Below are 22,743 nucleotides of genomic sequence, written 5' to 3' on the forward strand. Positions count from 1 at the left end.
CGTCTAACATGTGTCTTATATGAATTCAGCATAACCCCCTTGCTCTTCTACTCTATGCCCCTATTAATAAAGCCCAGGATACTAAATGCTTTATTAACTGCTCCCTCCACCTGTCCTACCGTCTTCAGTGATCTATGCACATATACACCCAGGTCTTTCTGCTCGTGCACCCCCTTCAAAATTTCACCCTTTATTTTCTATTGCCTATCCACGTTCTTCCTACAAAAATGCATCACACTTCTCCACACTGAACTTCATCTGCCACCTATCTGCCCACATGACCAACTTGTCTATGTCCTTTTGAAATTCTACGCTGTCCTCCTCGCAGTTTACAACACTCCCAAGCTTCGCATCATCTACAACCTTTGAAATTGGCCCCTGCACACCCAGATCTAGATCATTAATATATATCAGGAAAAGCAAGGGTCCCAATACTGACTCCTGGGGGACTGCACTACAAACCTTCCTCCAGCCTGAAAAAATATCCCTTGACCATTACACTCTGTTTCCTATTTTTTAGCTGATTTTGTATCCACATTGGTACTGTCCCTGTTATTCCATGAGCAATAACTTTTCTCAGAAGTCTGCTGTGTGGCACTGTATCAAATGCCTTTTGAAAGTCCATGTACACCATATCAACAGCATTACCCTCAGTGACCTTTTTTGTTACCTCTTCAAAAACTCCAGCAAGTTAGTTAAACACAATTTCCCCTTTAGAAATCCATGCTGGCTCTTCCTTATCAATCCATATTTTTCCATATGACTGCTAATTCTATCCCAAATAATTGTTTCTAGAATCTTGCCCAGCACTGAAGTTAAACTGACTGGTCTGTAATTGCTAGGCTTATCCTTACCTTTTTTAACAAAGGCATAGTGTTTGCAATTTTCCAGTCCTCTGGCACCTCCCCTGAATCTGGGAAGAGTGAAAAATTATGGTCAGTGCCCCTGCAATTTCTACTCTCACTTTCTTCAATATCCTTGGATGCATTTTGTCCGGTCCCGCTGCCTTGTCAACTTTAAGTATCATCAGTCTTTTCAACACTTCCTCCTTATCATTTTGAACCGTGCTAGTGACAGAGTTTCCTCGTCTGTCACCATGGGTAGCATCTATCTTCTTGGTAAAGAGAGATGCAAAGTATCCATTTAATACCTCAGCTATGTCCGTGTGTAAATTCCCTTTTAGGTCCCTAATTGGCCCTACTCTTCCTTTTCCCACCCATTTACAATTATATGCCTATAGAAGACTTTGGGATTCCCCTTCATGTTGGCTGCCAGCCTTTTCTCATAACCCCCCTTTGCTTCTCTAATATGATTTTTTCACCTTCCCTCTGAACCTTCTGTATTCCTCTTGGTTCTCAATTGTATTTTCTACCTGACACCTGTCATAAGCACATTTTTTCTTCTTTATCTTAATTTCTATCTCTTTTTTTTATCCAGGGAGCTCTGGATTTGTTTGTCCCACCTTTCCCTTTAGATGAAACATACCTCGACTGTGCCCAAACCAATTTTATTTTGAATGTAGCCCACTGTTCAGCTACAGTTTTTCCCTCCAATCTTTCGTTCCGGTCTAAGTGGCCCAGCTCCATTCTTGCCTCAGCGAAGTCGGCTCTTGTCCAGTTAATTATTCTTACTTTGGATTGCCCATCGTCCTTTTCTATCATCATCCTAAAGCATACGATACAGTGATCACTGTCTCCTAAATGTTCCCCCTCTGACACTCGATCTATTTGGCCCACCTCGTTTCCAAGAACCAGGTCTAGAAGCGCATCTTTTCTTGACGAGGTTGAAGAACTTTCAGTAGGTATGGAACTGTACCCGAGGAAGGAGTAAATACCTGCAGGAGAGAAGAAAAGGAAAACTCCTTCTTGTGCATCTTCAGGCCATTTGATCAGTGATGGTAGACAAATGTCTTGTTTTTTGCCCATTTGGTTATTTGAGGCATCTTAAGTTATTGTGCATGTGTTTTTTTAATCTTTAGGCAGAAAAGTCTCAGATGCTTCTGAATCTGAACGTGGGCCAGCGGTGAGTTGTTTTTTACGTTAATTTTTGAAACCTTTTATTTCCTCCATCTCCACCCAAGTTTTAAATTTTGAAACTTGTTCTGTGCCATACACCATTTCCCATTGTAGCTAGAGGTTTATGGTGCTGAACTAACAACCCAAAGGTCGCAAATTCAAATCCTGCTGTGGCAAGTCATTAAATTAAATTGAATACTTTACATCTAGAAATCTGTGGGCTAGTAGCTGCAAGCTGTTCTGTATTGGTTGGGCATGTTTAATGTCAAATCTACTAGATTTCATAACTCTCCGCTTTATCCTTAGCTATTTCAAATCCATTCATGTCTTCCTATTTGTAATACTTAACACTTTTGTGCACTGTTTCTAATCATCAGTTAACTTCTGATCCATTTCCATGGTTTAACTTGAATCTTGAGAGCATTTTGTAGAAAGGGTCATTAGAAAGGCGAATGTAATTTGGCCTTTGTCTCAAGTAGGCTGGAATATAAAGGGGTTGAAGTTATATTACATTTACATAAAGCTCTGGTTAGACCCCATTTAGAACACTGCATTCAGTTCTGCGATCTGCACCTCAGGAAAGATATATTGGAGTGGGAACAGCACAAATTCATTAGAATGATACCAGGGCTAAAGGGTTAAATTATTAGGACAGGTTGCATGGGCTTGCATTCCCTTGAGTACAGAAGACTAAAGAGTGAGTTAATTGAGGTGTTTTAGATGAACAAATGAGTTGATAGGGTAGATAGAGAGAAACGATTTCCATTGGTGAGGAGTCCAGAACAAGAAGACATAACTTCAAAATTAGAGATAGGCTGTTCATGGGTGATTTCAGGAAGCATGTCTTTAAACAAACTGGAACTTTCTTCCCAAAAATCTGTATGGCTCATTCAGGTGAAAATTCCAAACTCAGATTGAAAGACTTTTGTTGGGCAACAACATAAAGGATTATGGAATGAAGGTGGGTAGGTGGAGTTAAGATATAGATCAGTCATAATCTACTTGAATAACAGAACAGGCTTGAAAGGCTGAATCGCCTACTGCTGTTCCTTTGTTCCCATTGAGTTTAATTAAGAGCCTTCCTTTTTGGAACCTATCAAAAGCCTTTTTTAACACTGAACACTGATGGAGCTTTCCCAGTCTGCTTGGGTTGTGAGTTTGGCAAAAAGGTCCAGGAGATTGGTGAGGCAGGGTTTTCCCCTTCTGAGTCAACGCAGACTGCTGCTGACTCTGATATTGCTTACCCCAATAATCGATTCCATGATTTTAGGCAGAATGGCAGGGATGTTAATGATTTGGAAGTTTCTTGTGTCTGGCTTATCACCCTGATTGAATGTGGGCCTGTTTCCAATCCACCAATCCAACTCCAATCCCTTGTCCCTTTCCTGGTTTCCTCATAATGATTGTTGGGTACATCAATGATTCTTTAAAATGTCTTGAACAGGTAGAGAATAGGAAGGGGTAGTAGTTATCATACAGCTATTCAAAGTTCTAATTAGGCCACAGTTGGAGCACTGTGAACAATTGTAGGCACTACACCTTGGGAATAATGGATCGGCCTTGGCGGGAGTGCAAGCAAAGTTTAACCAGAATGATAATGTAAGCCCTGGAGTCCAGGTATGAGGAGAGATTACACACCAGCGGTTGTATTTCCTGGAATTTAAAAGATTAAGGGGTGATTTGATCAAAGTTTTTGAGATATTACATATAGAATAGGTGGAGAGAAGCTACTTCTGCTAGTTGAAGAGTCTAGGATTAGGAGGAATAGTCCAAAAAATAAGGATAAATCTTTTAGGAGTAAAATTAGGAAACACTTCTACATATAAGTGGGTGGCAGTAGTTATGAACTCTTTTGGTATTGGATTAGTTGTTAATTTTAAAACTGAGATTGATAGATTTTTGTTATCCAAATATCTTAAGGGGTATAGAGCAAAGGCAGGTATATGGAGTTAGGCCACATGCTTGTGATGAACTCATTGACTGGTGGAATAGGCTCGAGGGGCTAAATGGCTTACTCCTGTTGCTTTGTTCCCATCACAGATGTCCTCCCTAGTCTCTTGATGCTTTGAGATAATACCATCTATCCCTGAGGATTTATTTGTTTTGAGCACATTTAGTCTGTCCAGGACTTGGATCTGATTTATGGTGAAGCCATTGACTTTACTTGGCATACTTTTGCCTGGTGAGGATGTGTTGCTTAAGTTTTCCCTTGTGACTGCTTGGAGGAAGTAATCTTTCAGAATGCTTGTTGTATTACACTCATCCTCAATTTTGAGCCTGTTTCTATCTTTTATTGGTTTACTCTTCTTCCATGACTGGCTTGTTGCTGTTGTGCTACAGGCTGGAGAAGCATATGAGTGTTTGCTGGCCTTTGATATTCTTCCCTGCTTCAGTGTTCTGCCTAGTAACTACAGACAAAAAGCAGCCAGTTGGCACAAGAAAGGTCTGTGTCACGCTAAGTCGTATAGGCCAAAGGAGACTAGGTTTGATTCCTGCTCTGTGCTTAGTTTGTTTATCTCAGCTGAGGTAGTAACTGGGGTGCTGCAAATCCTCTTGATACCTCTTAAAGCTAGAAAGAGAAGAAACCAACTATTGTTCCTACTCCCAATCACTTTAGAGACCCCTACCAGAAAGTTGTGTAAGTGTCTGCATTGAGATAAAATAAGATTGCTGTCAGTGTCACCACAGTCAAGTACCCTGCTTGAGACAATTTAACGTTGTTGAGACTTCAGCAACAATACTTTGCTAAGAATCTATGCTTTTGCAAGGTGTGGAGTTGGGGGTGGGGGGGGTGTGTGGGAAGGAAAGATTACAGGTGGAGGCTCGCGAGGATAATATTTGATGGCTCCATTACAACAAAAATCCTTCTATAGAGAGTTGCCGGGAAACAAGTTTTCCCAATCAGAGATGAGCTGCCAATTTTTTTTGTTCACCTGCAGTTATCCTATTCCCAGCTGACCGCACTATCACCTTAGTACTCAACCACTACCCTTCCCACGAGGGGAACGTTGCGGAAGCAGCTTAACAGCCAGCAGTTAACCTCCTCCATGACTTCAATCTACGAGATAGGAGCTTCAGTGATTAACAAATGAATGTTTCCTATTTCCATCTCTAGGCTAATTATTAGTTAGCTCAAGTCACTAGGTGGAATTTGAAATTTTCTTTGATTCCTTATTATTGGTTTATCCACTTCAGGCACATTTTCCTGTACAATTACTTTGAGAGCTCCATAAGATCCAAATAACCCAGCTGAAATGGTAACATCTGCAGGAATGGAAAATCTTATTGTATTCATTTATTATTTGAAAATTAAATTCGACATTCCTCAATAAGACAGTCATTATAACATTTCTTATGTCTATTAAGTACATCAGGAGCATTGAGCATATTCTGTGTTAACTGTGTTATTCAGCCTTCTAATTTATCTTCTACTTTTGTTATTCAGTAATTAATTTTTCTCTGAACATTCCACCAAAAAAAAATTTGCAGTTAGATTCTGCTCAAAAATAATTTACATAGATACAGTCACGGTGATAGTTGTCCAGACACTCCTAAAAATAAAACTCACAAAAATGTTAACATGTTACATTTTTCTTTAATCCATTCCATTTTCTAATTACTGTAATGAATTCCCCACTCCCATGCGTGACCAAGCGTACTCATTACCCTTTAGGCATATCCCTGACTATATGTAGACCCTCCCCTAATAGTCATGGACTACCTCATCCAGCTGAGGCCCAACAATCTGAGTTGAACCCTAACCACATTATAGTTTGTGCGAATCACCATATTGCCAACAATCCTGGGCCTTTTGCCGTTCCTGCTTCAGTGCCGCTGCAGCCTCAGGCCCTAGACTCACTTCCATCCCCTTATCCTGATTCTGTGCAAGCCTTGGGGTTTGCTACTTGCTTCCTTTTCTCCTTTTTAGTCCCTGCATATGTACCAGAATTCCAGATCTGCTCCCTTCAATCACCTTTGATAAAAGATACAATAGATTTGTTGATTGCTTTAAGAAAATAAAATCACTTATAGAAGTAACCAACTCACGCACTCAAAGTGTAAGCGTACCATTTAAAACATGTACCAGATTAATGTAATTTTGCTGAAATAATCATTTTAAAGCAATGGAAGTGATCACTAAAATAAGTGAGTGTAATCAGAGAAGTGCAAGGCAAATATTAAATGCTAAAGTTGCAAAAACAAGTTGTATGGAAATCAAGTACAATTCATTTTAAAATTCTGTTTAATGTTTTTAAATTATGTTTACTCTTTTTTGTTCTTAAGCAAAGCCACAGCATTGTAACTATGAAATTATAATCTTAATAAGAGCCATCTATAACTGTCAGGAGAATCACAAGAGTACAAAGTGTATGCTTGAAGCAGAAAGTGATAACATATAATTTGAGCTTAATAAACAGGTTGAACCCAGAGTATTTGGAAGCCAACCTTGTTAAGGCTCAGTAGATGTAAAAACTGAAATTTTGAGTTATGGAGTGAGCTGATCTGATGTCTAGTCTGGCACACAGACTTGACTGATTCCCACAGGCCAGCCTCAATATAAATTGTGCTATACAGTGGAAGCTCGGAGGCAAAATGACAGTGTGAAGGCAGAAAAAAGACCAATAATGGGCCATGTCTTGAAAAAAGGAAATGACAGGGTGAAGTTTACGAAGAAGTCAACGGAAGCACTGGATAACAACTATTGCAAAAGAAGAATCAGAGACAGTGCCATTGAATCATGTGCACAAGAAGAGAAAAACAAAACAGGAGGAAATTGTTAATAATAGATATTAAAAAGAAGGGGGGAATGCTGAAGGTCAGATCAGAGAAGGTTGAAAGTGAGAAAGATAGATGATGACATTGTTTGATAGAAGCAAATAGATCAGGTAAATTAGAAAGGGAGAAAGAGAGAAAAAAGGAAGACCAAATGGATAGTTAAGAATAACAAAGTAAAAATGCTGGCAGAGGTATACTCAAAGTAAATTAAGGAAAGGTAGCAATTCAGACAGGTTCAAGCAATAAGATAGGGTGGGGGTAAGTATTCCATTTCGTTACTTCAGGTTTGGAGTTTTGCTGAGTGATACCGTACTGAATCTGTGCCATCACAGCTCTTGATTTCTCATCCGTTCATGTGAACAGGGAAAGACCCCCCCGGCCCATCCAGCCTGACCTTCCCCCCCGCCCCTGAATTGTGATACCTTATGCATCACAATATATACTTTCCCTACCCCATGAACTCTATTTAATGGAGGCAATGGGGGTCTCGCCTGTTGGCTGGAGAGCTGATGAGAACCCTGTGTTATGACTGATGCAGTTAGTAAAGCGGAGTTATTTAAAAATCCCAGAGGGAAACTTTAAACAACTGTCATAACCTATAATTTTAAGTGTTTTGTTTGAGATGCAACTCTAAATTTGGGAATCAGACCATTAGTTTGAGGTTTTACATTAAACTGAATGAAGCATTTTATTAATTTACACTGGTTAAAATATATGAACACATGGCTACAAATTACTATTATCATAACTTTTAACAAACTCCCAAACTAACTTCCATTAAGGCAACAGCAACCCATAGACTTAACCAAAACACCAGGCAAAGCATTTTCACCTTACGAATTCAGAATGAGGTTCTTTCACTGTGGAGCCAGTTGGACCAGTTGGAAGCTTACAGCTGCCTTTTGATCTTACATTGCCTCTGCCTGACACCCGAAAAACTACTGAAGTTATACCTACCATCCCCGTTGAATGTTAATTCTCATTGTATCAACAACCTCTTTGAACTTCACCTTTTAACAATGAAACCCCTTTCATAACACCAATTTTATTAGTAATATAAACATATTGCTTGGTATCTATCAGAAAGGTGTCAAATTTTCACCCCGCTTCTTGATAGCTGTATTGAAAAAATGCAAATGCACTTTACCTCTCTGTTTACATCTCAAACTAGTACATCAAAGCACACAGACTAGCTGGCTTTAATCCAATTAAGACATACCCGCAGACCAAACCTCTATTTTAAAAGAAAAATATTTTCCGAAGTATATACATTAATAGCTTCATGACACCTGTGACACCTTTTTTAGTGAAGGCCTGCTGAATTAAATGCACCTTAACTGGGCAGCGTTGGGCCTTCCCAGGGATCAAAGAAGCCAGGGTTGGAGGGTTCATCGCTGACAGTTGCTGGCCAGACAGAGACCTAATGAATAGCAGCACCACTGGGGAGGTGGTGGCTGCTGCCGGTACAACACTCACCCTTGTATCGTTGCTGGATCCCAAGCTGCAGATGAATGATGGCAGGAGAAAAGTAATCAGGTCCCTCGATCAGGTACTGAGTGTCTTTGAATGAGCTATGCACCCTAGGAGCCCCCAGCAACCCCAACAAGGTTTGCTTGTTGTGGTCCCTGCATCATGAGCACCCCCCCACCCCTCCCACATCGCCTGCCTCTTGGTGAATACCAGCGGTGGCAGGATGAGGCCTTAAGTGGGCATTAATTGGCAGAGGGGCAGGGATGCTGTCCATGGGCTTTCCCGCCATGGATGTAATTGGGGTGGGGACAGGAAGTGGGTGGGGTCCCCACCAGCCACCCTCAAACCTGATTAGATGCCTCCCCACTAGCAAACTCGCAAAGGGGGAGGGCATTAAATTCTGCTCCATGTGATTATTCTGTAGAATGGACACAAAATCAAGGGCTGCAACTATTTTCCAATCGTGCTCTTATTGGGTGAGGCCCTATAGTGATGGGCAGGGGAGGAAATGGGGATTAATGATCAGACACAAACGCTTAGGATTCATCTTTATGGCATTGATTCAACGGGAATATTGTCACATTTAGGAAATGCTACTTTGTGAATAGAATAGGAAAAAGAATAATCTATTGGCCTGATTATCTCGGCAATTATGGATGAACCCTTAGAAAAGCAGATATTTAAAGCATAAGTTTATAGAACAAATGACATGACTAAAAATGTCTTTGCCCTGTATGTATGGGAGTGACGAAGAACAGAGCAAACCTGATCGAGATTGCGCTTAAATATTAATTAGGCCACAAAAGCTACAGGAACAGAATTATATCATGATAAATACTCTGGAAACATAGATCCCCAGTGGATAAGTTAACTAAAGCAGTGTGTAACCGAGCCATATAGCCCAGTGGGATCCCAGGGTTGAACAGCAGCTTGCACTAAGATACGGCAGGATAGCAGAAGGCATGCAAAAGCTGGCTTCACTACTTGGGCCTAGGCAGGGGAAAGCTCTGTTCAGTATCCCTGCTGCTGTTTGCTGCCTGTTGGCCTACAGTAGCAAAAACTGGTATGTGGACTTAGGGCAGTAACAGGAACTGTCTTTGCTGTCTTCCCCTTATAGTCAAATTGTTCTTTGACACCAGGTCTATAGTCCTCTAAATGAGACACTGGTGAGTAGCTGGAACACATGGAAAAGCATCCCAACATACATCAGTGCTTTCAAGTGAGAAAGAAAATTGGATATAAAATGTACCACACTTCAAAAGTACTTTATTGGCTGTAATGCCCTTTGACACATCCGGTGGTCATGAAAAGTGTTGTGCAATTGCAAGCCTTTCTTCCTTTTAATTCTCTGCAAATAATCATGTGGTGAGTTTATACTGGAAATTTAGTTACTATAAAACCATGTCTGCTTTGGAGAAGTGCTAAACTTGTGGAAAACCCAAGGCTGGGCCTGACATGACCCTATTTGGAGGCAGTAAAAGACCTAAATATTGCACTTTCACCTCACTTGGATACGGCAATATATCAAGTTTAACTCCAGTTAAATCTGGTTTAAAACGTGCTCACTGAAACACTTGAATCCCTTGGGCACTTTTAAAATTTATCAAGATTTGCCACAAAAGTTTAGAGAGTGTCATGCTCCTAGCCTCTAAACATTAGAACCGTTGAGAAGATAACTCTGTACAACAGATATAGGCACGCATGCATTTACCTCTCTCCTGTGCAGGAGCCGAGCAGCGAAAAGGAGGTACTAACCTGATGCAACCAGAATACAGCTGTAAGTATCAGACTAGTAGATGGGTTGTAAATTAAGCCACTGAAGAAGCCCAGCCTTTTGAAGGTTGACATTCAGCTATATCCAATAGAGTAGTCATTGATCATTCACAACATCCACAACATCGAGTGTAATACTGCAGTGCCACAGCATATACCAGTTCTATTCCAAACCAAACAGTTTTTTTTAAAGAAAAAATAATGATTATTACTCAAGCTTGTTATAAAAAAAAGATGCTCAACTGTACTTTTGATAAATAAAAATAATGAACATACTGTTTCGCTCTTTCAAAATGGTCAAACCTCACGCGCTGGTGTAGATGTCACAATGCAGATGCAGAGTATCTATGATTAATGAGCTGGGAGTTGAATGTGTTTTGCACCATTAATCATCATCATGCAATAGGACTGTCCAGCTGGAAAACTGTTCGCAAACAGCACACTGCGAACTGTTAATAGCTCACCGTTTCCTTCATACAATGTTACTTCTTCCTCGACAGAAATAAAGATATGCAGTATTAGATTGTGTAAAAGAATCCTGAATGTATAGAGTTGCAGTGACACATACACCAGCATGACAATGTCATTTAGATTATTTGTTGGAAATTTAAAGAGGAAATTTGTTGGAAATTTAGAGATCACAGAAATTCTGTACTGGAAAAGGGTCTGAATTTTGTGATGCAAACAAACTACAGAATCACCAGGATCCCATTTGCTTGCTGGCTATTGGTGTGGCAAGGTCATATTGCCTCGATTCTAAATATAGCACTGCTCTAAAGATCACAGTGAAGCTGCACCTTGCTCCTGTACTAAATACTCTTGGACAAGACAAGTGCTTAAAGTTCAGGTTCTTCTGGTGACTGACCTTTTTCAGTCATGAAGTATAGTTACTAAAATAATGGAGCTGATCATCTCTGATTCAATCTGAGGTTACACTTCCCTATTTGAACTGACAGCGTGTAAAGATGGATGGTTCACTCCAGAATGCAATTTGAGGTGGCACAGCAAGATTGCATTGTGTCTTTGCTCTTTAGTTATATACCCAAATTGTGTTCAGGTTTGATTGCATTTTCTCTGGTGGTCCACATTCCTAAATTAGGAAAGTTCTTGAATGCCATGGAAATATTTGTATGATGCTATTTTGCTGAAGATTTGTTAAGTAAAAACTTGAAGGAAAAGGATTTACTTCCAAAAAGCATTTGATAAGGTGACACAAAACAGACTTGAGTATTGAATAAGGGACAACGGCAACATGGGTGTGAAATTGGCTGAGTGACACAAAACAGAGTAGTGGTGGAAAGTTGTTTTACAGACTGGAGGAAAAGTGTAGTTCCCCAAGGGTTAGTGTTAGGACTCCAGCTCTTCCTGATAAATAGTAATCACCTAGACCTTGTTGTAGGGGGCACAATTTCAAAATTTGTGGACAACACGAAACTTGGAAGTATTAAGAGCTATGAGGAGGGTTGTGTAGAATTTCAAAGGACAGGTTGGTGGAATGGACGGACAACTAGCAGATGAAATTTAATGCAGATCTATGTGAAGTGATTGATTTTGGCAGGAAGAACACAGAGAGGCAATATAAAATGAAGACTACAATTCTAACAGGGGTGCAGGAGCAAAGGGACCTGGATGCATATGTGCACAAACCATTGAAGGTGGCAGGGCAGGTTGAGAAAGTGGTTAATAAACATACGCCATCCTGGGATATATAAATAGGGATATAGAGTACAAAAGCAAGGAAGTTATGATAAACCTGTATAAAACACTGGCTCGGCGTCAATTGGACTAGTGCATCCAGTTCTGGGCACCACACTTTAGGAAGAATGTGAAGGCATAAAAGAGAATTCAGAAAAGATTCACTGGAATGGTTCTTGGGAAGAGGAACTACAGTTAAGCAGATAGATTGGAGAAGCTGGGATTGTTCTCCTTGGAGAAGAGAAGGTTAAGAGGAGCTTTGATAAAGGTATTCAAAATCATGAGGGGGTGTGGACTGAGTTGATGGGAGAAACGATTCCTCTTGGTGGAAGGATTGAGAACTAGAGGACACAAATTTAAGGTAATTGGTAATGGGGACATGAGGAAAAAATTTTTTTACATAGCAAGTGGTTAACATCTGGAATGCACTGTCTGAGGCTGTGGTGAAGTTAGGTTCAATCGTGGTATTCAAAAAGGAATTGGATCATTATCTGAAAAGGAAACCTGTTCAGGGCTACGGAGAAATTAGGGACATCTTAGACTGGAAGTTCAGAATTTTTACATTTGCATTTGCTTAAGGAAAGCAGGACACAAATATGACACCCAACTCATTGCCATTGAAAGGAGATAAAGTGGGTAAATGGTGGCTTGAAGTTGTGTTACATGATTTTTAATTCTTAACCCCCCCCTGCCCTCTGATCTGCTGTGTTAGCTATAAAACATGCTATGGCAAGGACACTGGCCCCATTACTTTTGGGCTAAAAGTTATGTTGTGCTAGTTTTTGAACATAGGGATTAGAATTCACACCCTTCCTGTGACCATGTACATCGAGGACCACGTAATTATTGTGTGATCACCTCATTTGCATGATTGCAGCATTAACCCAAGCGGCTTCAACGCTGCTTCTTTGACCTCCAGGCTGCCTGGGGCCTCTTTGCAGAGCAGGGTGGCCCCGAAAGTGCCGTTTGTTGATTATAAAGGCAGGCTGCACCTTAAAGGAAGCTGCACAAAAATATTGCTGCAAAGTAATTTATTACAAAAGGAACACCAGGGCAGGTAGAGGGTTCCAGAGTGATGGATGCATTGCTGGAGGCATTAGTGGTGCGGAAGGGCAGGAGGAGATGAGATGTCATGGGTCATTGGGAGGCCAGGCATTATTCAAGGATAGCCCTCAGAAGCAGCGTTGAACCAAATTAGCACCCTTTAAGTTTAAGTGGCAACAGTGGGAAAAATAGTGGGAATCCAGTCAAATTGTAATCAGCAATGCTTTCAGTGAAGGTAGGGCTGTGTAAAATAAATCTCCAACTGCTATTGATGTGGGGTAATAGTGGAGAAGTGCAGAAGCACAGAAAAGCATGGACCACCATAAACAATGCCATAAGTCACTTACTCCACAGTTTCCTCTTTCTTTGGTGTTGTTTAGGGAGTCCATTAATGTAACTGAGTCAAATGTAACGATGCAAGTCTCTTGGAAAATACAAACCATCGTATAGTCTACATTTTTTAAAAGATGAAAACTGTTTTCAGTTTGATCTATTTCCTGTGTACTCCTAGGAACCTAACGGCAGTACCGTTGATAAGGACTTCAGTGCTGCTCCAGAGTCTCATACAGTTGAACAGTTGCAAGAATTGCCTTTCACACCAGTGCAAGCGCCAATCCTCGCCCTGGGAATAGATGCTGGAGGGTAAGAATCTAATTTGTATTGAAATAAGTCTGAGTCTTTGCAGAATATAATGTCACTTGAAATTGGGAAATATTTCACAACATTTTGGCTGGGCTGGCTAGTGAAGAGACCATCAGCCAAGATGGTTTCATAAGTTTTGTGAAACAGACCCCCGATCAGTGATGGTAGTTGATCCAGAGTCAATTGTTGCCTTTAAGAAGGAGCTGCGCTGATACTTATGGAGAGGTACAGAGTCATTAACAAGACCTTTGGTTTCTTTCAGGGGAGATGGGGGATAAACAGGAGGTGTTGGAGGAATATCCCCAATGGAATTATTAATGGAGTGAGCTTTCTTATGGTCTTACATTGGTTAAGCCATTGAAAAAAAGGTTCAGGTTAATGATGTACGGTTGGGACAAGATCAATCAGACCATCTCCCACATTCCACTCATTTAACAATTTTTCATTCAAATGAAAATTGGCTCTCAACTACAAAAGTCAATCAAACAAATGAACTGAAGAGCAGGGCTGCTCCTGATGGACCAGACATGTTAATGATTTCTATTTTATACAAATGACTGCGGAAGATCTGCATCACCTTTTCTAGCTGCCCAGAATTTTATCTTGACATTCTTTGCTAAACTGGCGAATTGACTAAGACCATTTGAGCCAGACCTAATATCGAGGTAGGTGAATCTGCACAATAATTCATTTTATTTGTAAGTTGAAAGAAAACATGCCCAGGATTTTAAAGTAATGTCTGTCTAGCTCTCTTGAAGAAGTACCAGAGGCAGAGTCCATAAAACATTCACAGTGCTTTTTCAGGCAATTGCAAATCTTCCATTGCTTTAAAAGTTATGTTTTCATATATACTTTCTTAATTGACACAATGGTGTCACATACCAACGTTAATCAATATCTTAAAATGGTTTTCTGTGTATTTTCTGGCTTTGCAGTTTGGTAAAATTTACTTCAAATCAATCTCATCCCACCCAAAAGCTCTGCCACAGTGCAAATAGCTCACAGGGGAAATCATCAGTTCCTGCACTTACATATTTGTTCAAAACTCAATTTCTCCAGACTTCTTAAGTTTATGCTCTCTCTTGGTTCCACAACATTAGAACAATGCAATGTTAGTGTCTACTAGCAAGTTCCTTGCAATATAATTATAGTATGGCACAAGTCAGTACTTGCCAGTGCATAAATTGAAAAGACTATCAACGCTTTAGGTACATCAGACCATACTGAAACCTGTCAGAGGTTGAAATAGCTGGAGGTAAAATTTTGTACCACTCTTTTAATGGAATATTTTAAAGTGTATTAATTTCAATGAGTAACTTTTTTCAAAAACAGTGAAATGAAATGAAAAACTGAGGATTAATTTCCAGGTCATGAATTTAAAGACTATTAACAATTTTAGAAGAAACATAATATAAAACTAGCAATCTTAAAATTTCCTTTAAATGTGAAAATGTGCATTGTTTAATAATGATCATAATGAATGACCCATGAGTTGTATACTTGAGTTAGGGAATCTCAGTTAATTAGGAAACTGAAATATCACTTCATGCTTTAATTGGCCTGGGATATAAAATTTAATCTGATGGATGGTCCATGATAGCTGCCTACTATATCCATTCTTCATGAAAAGGCAGCAATAGAGAATTTTTTTGCACATCCTGGATACAAGAGAGAACAGTTGGATCCTTGTTTATTCAGTGGCAAAAGTAGGACTGATTGGTTGGGCTATGGAATTGTAGATGCATTATGTGATCTCAAACATCATTGGACAAAGCAGCCCACTTGATTGGCACCCCTTCCACAAATGTTCACTCCCTCCACCACCGACGAACAGTGGCAGCAGTGTGTACCATCTACAAGATGCAGAAATTCTCTATGGCTCCTTAAGCAGCACCTTCCAAACCCATGACTGCTACCATCTAGAAGGACAAGGGCAACAGATATATGGGAATACCACCACCTGGAAGCTCTCCTCCAAGCCATTCACCATCCTGACTTGGAAATATATCACATTGCTTCACCATCGCTCCTTGACGTTCAATAGCATTACTATAGCTGAATCCTCCACCATCAACATCCTGAGGGTTACCATTGACCAGAAACTGAACTAGACTAACCATATTAATACTGTGGCTTCAAGAGCAGGTCAGAGGCTAGGAATCTTGTGATGAGGATCTCACTGCCTGACTCCCCAAAGCCTGTCCACCATCTGCAAGGCACAAGTCAGGAGTGTGATGGAATACTCCCCACTTGCCTGGATGAGTGCATCTCCTACAATACTCAAGAAGCTTGACACCATCCAGGACAAACAGCCTGTTTGATCATCATCCTGACTTGGAAATATGTCACCGTTCCTTCACTGTTGCTGGATCAAAATTCTGGAACTCCCTCCATAAAACACTGTGGGTGTACCTACACCACATGGATTGCAGCGGTTCAAGGCCGCAGCTCACCACCATCTTCTCAAGGGCATCTAAGGATGGGCAACAAATGCTGGCCTAGCCAGTGATACACACACCTGTAAATTAATAAAAAAATCTCATTATTCCATTGTTCAATCTCACATTGTGAAATATTAAAAACAAAACCTAAAATATCCATTACCTATTGTGTTGCCTTTGCTCTTTGCTAAGAAATATATTATAGTATTCTCATGGTGTAGGGTGTGCACAGTGCAGTGTACAGGGTGTAGCCTGAAAGTGAGTGGGCCGCATGCCTGGGTTAGATGGTGGCTTTGTGCCACTGGATGAGTAATCCAGAGGCCCAGGCAAATGATCTGGGACATGGGTACAGTGGGCCTTCCTCCTCAGAGTCAGAAGAGGTGTATTGCTGCTTTTTCAGGTAGCACGTGAGACACCTGCCAAGAACAGAAGATTCCACCTATTGCGTGTGGTGCCACATTTGTCCAGGGAGTGGTATGAATGTTTGTAATCCAATGAAATAGTTTTTGTTATACCTGGTATTTTGTGTGTCATTTATAGTTTGTACTGACTGTAATTTGCCTGTTAATTCTTGTTTATTTTACATGGATTCTGATTTGTGTTAAAATAAAAACTACAAAGGTAGAATCTTATTGGTAATTTCTTCATTTAGGGGTCATTCAATAAATTTGGTTATTTTGGTTTATGTTTTCCCTGCCTCCGGGGATCATAACACTGGCAATTATCCTTAGCATCTTGCCGTATAATGCAGAATCCTGGGTCAGCTATAGGTGCCACATCAAAACTCTGGAATGTTTACACCAAAGATGCCTGAGGCCCATCATGAGAATTCAATGGCAGGAAAACATCTCAAACAACGAGGTCCTCCATTGTGCTGGGCTCAACAGCATGGAGAACAACCTCCAGAAAATCCAACTAAGATGAGAAGACTATTTCTCCCAGATAGATAGCTACAGAATCTCTAAGCAGGTGTTCTATGGGGAACTGTCTCAGGGTAAACAACATCACAGTCAGTACAAATGATATAAAGATGCCCTAAAAAAAAACTTTGGGCATTACACACACCACTCTTAGGAAATTATTGCAGCTGACTGGCCCATGTGGAGGCAAGTTATGAATTATTTTACAACGTGTTTCAAGGACCATCTGCTTCAAACTTGCAACATCGGACATGACCAGAGGAAGGCCAGAGGTGGTGCAGCTGCAGAAGTTCCCCCAAGCATCAACAACAACATATGAACTGCCAGTTCTGTGGGCATCCGTGCCGATCCTGCGTAGGACTTTTCAGTCATGAGAGAATCCACAGAAAATGATGAAATAATTTACAGCTTGGATATATTCAAACAACGAAAAGTCTATCATGAAACACCATCAGAAGCTAATTAAATGACCCATGATTGTTTATGAATCTTATATGCAGAATGGTCATCATGTTACATAGTAATATATAGCAATGTTTTGAACAGAGGAAACTGCAGGTCCAACGAGCTTACCTCTCTAAATTCCCTTTACCGTGATCATGGAACTAATAGCCCATTATTGTCTTTCCTAAAATGGATTCATTCAGTCTCTTTAATGTCCTCCAGCTTGGCAATTTACTTTACAGTAATTCCTTGTATGCAGCACACTTTCTATGTCCTGAGAGATTGGTAAGGTTCTACATAAATGTAGGTATTATTTCTGATTGCTGAGAAACTGTCAGTTTTATTGTCTCCGGTAACTTTTGCATACAATTATACACATTGTAAAAATTGATATTATGTTATGTGGGATTAGACCAGTTAGCTGAACATCTGTCATTGGGAAAATATTGGAGTCTATTATAAAGGATGTAATAGCAGAACATTTTGAAATACATAATCGAATTAAGCAGAGTCAGCATGGCTTCATAAAGGGGAAATCATGCCCAACAAATTTATTAGAATTCTTTGAGGAGGTAATAAACAGGATAGACAAAGGGGAGCCAATAGATGTAATATACTTAGATTTCCAAAAGGCCTTTGATAAGGTCCCCACATAAGGCTACTTAATAAGATAAGAGTCCATGGTGTTGGGGGTAGCATATTAGCATGGATAGCGGATTGGCTAAATAATAGAAGACAGAGAGTTGGGATAAGGGAGGCATTTTTGGAACTAATAGAGTTCCACAGGGATCAGTGCTTGAGCCTCAATTACTTACAATATATATTAATGACAAAGATGTGGGAAGTGAATGTACTATCGCCAAGTTTGCGGATGTCACAAAAATAGATGGGAAGGCAAGTGGTGAGGATGACATAAGGGGTATAGACAGAGGGTTATAGACAGCTTAAGTGAGTGGGCAAAAATGTGGAAGATGGAATGTAATGTGGGAAAATGTGAGATTATGCACTTTGGCAGGAAGAATAGAGGAGCTGAATGTTATTTAAATGGAGAAAGACTGCAGAAGGCTGCAGCACAGAGGGTTTTGGGAGTCCTTGTGCATGAATCCCAGAAAGCTAACCTACAAGTTCAACAGGTAATAGGAAGAGCAAATGGAATGTTGGCCTTTATTTCAAAGGGAATGGAATATAAATATAAGAAAGTCTTGCTGAAACTATACAAGGCACTAGTTAGAACAGTTTTGGTCCCCTTATCTAAGGAAAGATATACTGGCATTGGAGACAGTCCAGAGATGGTTCACTAGGTTGATCCCGGGTATGGAAGGATTTTCTTATGAGGTGAGGTTGAGTAGGTTGGGCCTGTACTCATTGGAATTTAGAAGAGTAAGAGGCGACCTTATTGAAACATATAAGATTCTTAGGGAGTTTGACAGGGTAGATGCTGAGAGGTTGTTTCCCCTTGTGGGAGAGTCTAGGACCAGAGGGCATAATCTCAGAGTAAAGGGTCGCCCATTTAAAACAGAGATGAAGATGAATTTCTTCTCTGAGGATGGTCAATCTGTGGAATTCTTTACCGCAGAGGGTTGTAGAGGCTGGGTCTTAAAGTATACTCAAGGCTGAGATAGACAGATTTTTAATTAGTAAGGGAATCAAGGGTTATGGGGATAAGGCAGGAAAGTGGATTTGAGGATTATCAGATCAGCCATGAGCAGACTTGATGGGCTGAATGGCGTACTTCTGCTCCTACATCTTATGGTCTTATGGATTCTGCTGAGTCACCTGCCTGAACAACAAGCAATGCTAATTCTCAGTACATGGCTTAGCACGAATCTTCTGCTGCCGAGCAGGAATAACTTATTGATCAAGTTAGGATAACTGACAGTCTTATCGAAAAATCCCACATTAATCTCAAAGTCCTGACAAATTGTCAGCAATGTCTTTGAGGTACTTAATCAATCACAGCTGAACCAAGTGAGCCCATATCCTTGAATCACCAACATTCGCAGTGTAATTATTTGATGTTGTAATCTTTTAATAGACTTTTCTACTGCTTGCTATCTGCACACTTGAGAGTGAAGGCTGCAAGATGCAGATACTCTAGTTTAGACCAGCTAAGAGTCACTTCTTCTCCCCAGTTGGAAGATTGTAATCTCTTAAATTTATGGTATAAGTACTGTTGTTTGCCTTGAACTGACTTATTCAGTGTTAAAACTATACAATTTGTGAATTTGAAGCTAATTTTTAGTTGTAGCCTATGCTTGCTGCTCTGTGTTTACTTTCACATGCAGAGAGAATGGAGATGCACAATGAAGCAGAGTTAATAAAAGGGTTCAGTAATTTTAAATGTTTTTCTCACTTGCATCATAAACCACTGCTGTAGAAGACACACAATTCACCAGAGTTGACTGTGTGGAATATTTCAAACACCAGAAAACCTATTAGCCGATGTTGTAAACCGAAACTTCTATCAATGTCTGTTCCTTGCAGAGAGTCAGTGCAAGAGCATTTCAGCTGCCTTTCGGATCTGTATGATATGGTTATATTAAGCAATTTAATTACAACCAAATCAGCAGTGAAGTATATAATTTGATTTCAGTATATTATATTTTCTATTTTTATATTACCACTTGTTTATTCACCAGCCTTTAGTCCTTGGGAGTAGCCTAACAAACAAACCTGGGGAAAAATTTTACCCCGTTGCGGGGCGTTGGGGAGTGCGGGAGCGCATGCGCACAAAAGAGTGCATAGATCTTCCTGAGGCTAAATGCTGCCTCGGAGATTGGCTCGGAATTAAAATTTGTAACACAAATGATAAAAAAATTTTCCTGACATGTCCCCTCATGTGACACTGTCACATGAGTAGGGACATGTCCATAACTTTTATTGAAACTTTTAATAAAAATTTAAATACCCTCATGAAACCTCATCCCGCCCATGGATGAGGTTTCATGCTTCTTCTGAAGCCAGCCAAGTCTCCCGGCCTGCCCACCAACCTTAAGGTTGGATCGGCAGGTTCATTAATGACTTTAATTAGTTTTTCAATGGCCTCAATAGGCTTTTGACAGGTCGGCGGATGCGCAGCTGACTCGAGTGTGCGCCCCCCCCCGCAGATCTGAAAATGGAAATGACGTGGGGTGACGTCGAGAGTTCCACCCGACGTCATCCTGGGTCATCTTACATTTCGGCGAGCGGTCCCCTTCCCCGCTCACCAACCAGAAGATCCTGCCCCTGGACTTAGTTGCTCTATAAAGCTGACTATGTATTTATTTTTGACATTTTGTTTAAAAAGTCTGTAGAATTGACACTTGAGTGTTTTACCAGTTCTTTAATCCTTTAGGGTGCTTAGACATGCTGCAGCTCCAGCTGAAGTACATTCACAGCCACTCTTGTTAGTAGAAAAGGATATTTAAAGTAAAGCTTCCATAGTAGATAAGAAGAAATAATTTAACATTTAATAGTGGTCATGATATTTCTTCACCCCTCCTTTCAATAAAATGGGTGAAAATGGGTGAATTGCTATAATTTTGAAACATCCATCCTGTACAACTATGCTCACAGTAATTCCTCATATGGAACACACATTGAGATGTCCTGAGAGACAAATAAGGTTCTATGTAAATGTAGGTTTTTCTTTCTGATCACTGAGAAATTGGCATTTTCACTGTCTCTGGGAACTTTTTGCACAAAATAATATACACTGCAAAAATTCATGTGATGTTTTGTGGGATTCTGCCAAGTCACCTATCCTAACAATAAGGAATGCTGGTTCTCTATATATGGCTTAGCAAGAATCTTCTGCTGCAGAGCAGGAATAACTTATTGATTGTATTGTCAAACCTTTTATCTGAGTTTTAGATTAAAAATGATGTTAAATGTTAAGGAGTGTTTGGGGCCTTGGTGAGAAGGGAGAAGCTGAAAGGACAGGTGTTGCAATTTTTGCGCTTGCCACCACCAAACACATCTTTCCCTGCCTTCCCCTTGCAGCATGCCAAAGGAACTGTTCCTTCGGCGACACCCTTGTCCACTCCTCAGTCACCCCTGACACCACCCTCCCTTCCATATGGTACCTCTCCATGCAAGCACAGGAGGTGCAACACCAGTTCTTTCACCTCCTCCCTTCTCACCATTAAAGCCCCTAACACTCCTTCCGAGAGAAGCAAGCACCATCAGAAGCTGATTCACTTGTACTTCTTTCAATTTAGTAAACTGTATTCGCTGTTTACAATCTGGTCTTCTTTGCATTGGGGAGACTAAACGTAAGATTGAGTGACCACTTTGCAGAGCACTTCCCATTCAGTCTGCAAGCTTGATCCCGAAATTTTGGTTACATATTTTAATTCTTCACCTTCTTCCCACTCTGACCTTTCCGTCCATGGCCTGTTACTGTGTTCCAGTGAAGCTCAACGTAAGCTCAAGGAACAGCACTTTATCTTTTGACTCGGCACTCTACAGCCTTCTGAATTCGACAACTTTCAATCGTAACCTCTGCCTTCACCTTATTCTATTTGTTTTTTCTTTTTTGTTTTGTTGGGTTGGTCTTGTCTTATTTTTTTCTTTATATCTTCCTGTTGCATGCAAATCATTGCTTAATAGACATTCATGCCTCATCCGGACACATCTTTTGCTTCTGTACTATACTCATTACCACTCTCCTTCACTGTTGCATCATGAAATCTTTTGTTATTTAATTTCTCTTGCCCTCCACACTATCACAGACCTTCCCTTTATTCTACCTGTCCCCTCCCACCTTCCACTGGTTTAAAAACTCTAACAGTTATATCTTTCTTCAGATCTGATGAAAGATCATCTAAATTAATTTTGTTTCTCTCCACAGATGCTGCCTCACCTGCTGAGTATTTTGAGTAATTTTGTTTGTATTATGGGTATAACTGTCTACACCTGGTCCCATTCATATCTATTGAATCATAGCAGGATAGTTACCTGCAGTGGCTGCTCGTCTCAGCCCTGCTCTGTTACTTCTGGCATCCCCCGAAGACCTTTCCTTGGCCCCCTTCTATTTCTGTTGTACATGCTGCTCCTCAGCGATAATACACGGAAATATAACAGCAGGTTTCACATGTACACTGATGATACTCAGATCTATCTAGCCACCAACTCTTTGGACCCATCCCGTGCCCATCACCTCCCATTGTCTTTGATCCCTCAGACTGCTTGTCTAATATCCAATATTGCAGGAGCAGAGATCTTCTCCAATTAACTATTAAGAAGACTGAAGTCATTGGGCTGAATTTTGCCGTTGGCAAATTTTCAGGAAGGCAGGCCGGCAGCAAAATCAGCTGCGGGCCCGCTGACCTGTCAGTGGCCAATTGAGGCCATTGACAGGATCATTGAAACAATTAAAGGACCTGCCTGTCTAACCTTAAGGTTGGCGGGCAGGCTAGGAGCCCTGGCGGGCTTCAGAAAAAACATGAAACCTCATCCACTGGCGGGATGAGGTTTCATGTAGGGATTTAAAAAGCTTAATAAAGTTATAGTGTTATTTATGAACATGTCCCATCTCATGTG

General features: G+C 40.5%; 1 protein-coding gene across 2 annotated transcripts in view; it reads left to right on the plus strand.

Moving 5' to 3' along the window:
- Window positions 1–22,743, plus strand: part of nphp4 (nephronophthisis 4) — a 475,487-nt gene that overhangs the window by 321,186 nt on the left and 131,558 nt on the right. For both annotated transcript variants that reach the window (XR_005945404.1, XM_041207356.1), the window contains exons 11-12: window positions 1,979–2,022; window positions 13,285–13,415. Coding sequence is in view for 1 of the 2 variants with exons in the window: in XM_041207356.1 (XP_041063290.1) it covers window positions 1,979–2,022; window positions 13,285–13,415 (175 nt within the window). In the remaining variant the exon portion in view is untranslated. The remainder of the gene's footprint in view (window positions 1–1,978; window positions 2,023–13,284; window positions 13,416–22,743) is intronic.

Source organism: Carcharodon carcharias, chromosome 15 (genome assembly GCF_017639515.1).
Source record: "Carcharodon carcharias isolate sCarCar2 chromosome 15, sCarCar2.pri, whole genome shotgun sequence".
Lineage (NCBI taxonomy): Eukaryota > Metazoa > Chordata > Chondrichthyes > Lamniformes > Lamnidae > Carcharodon > Carcharodon carcharias.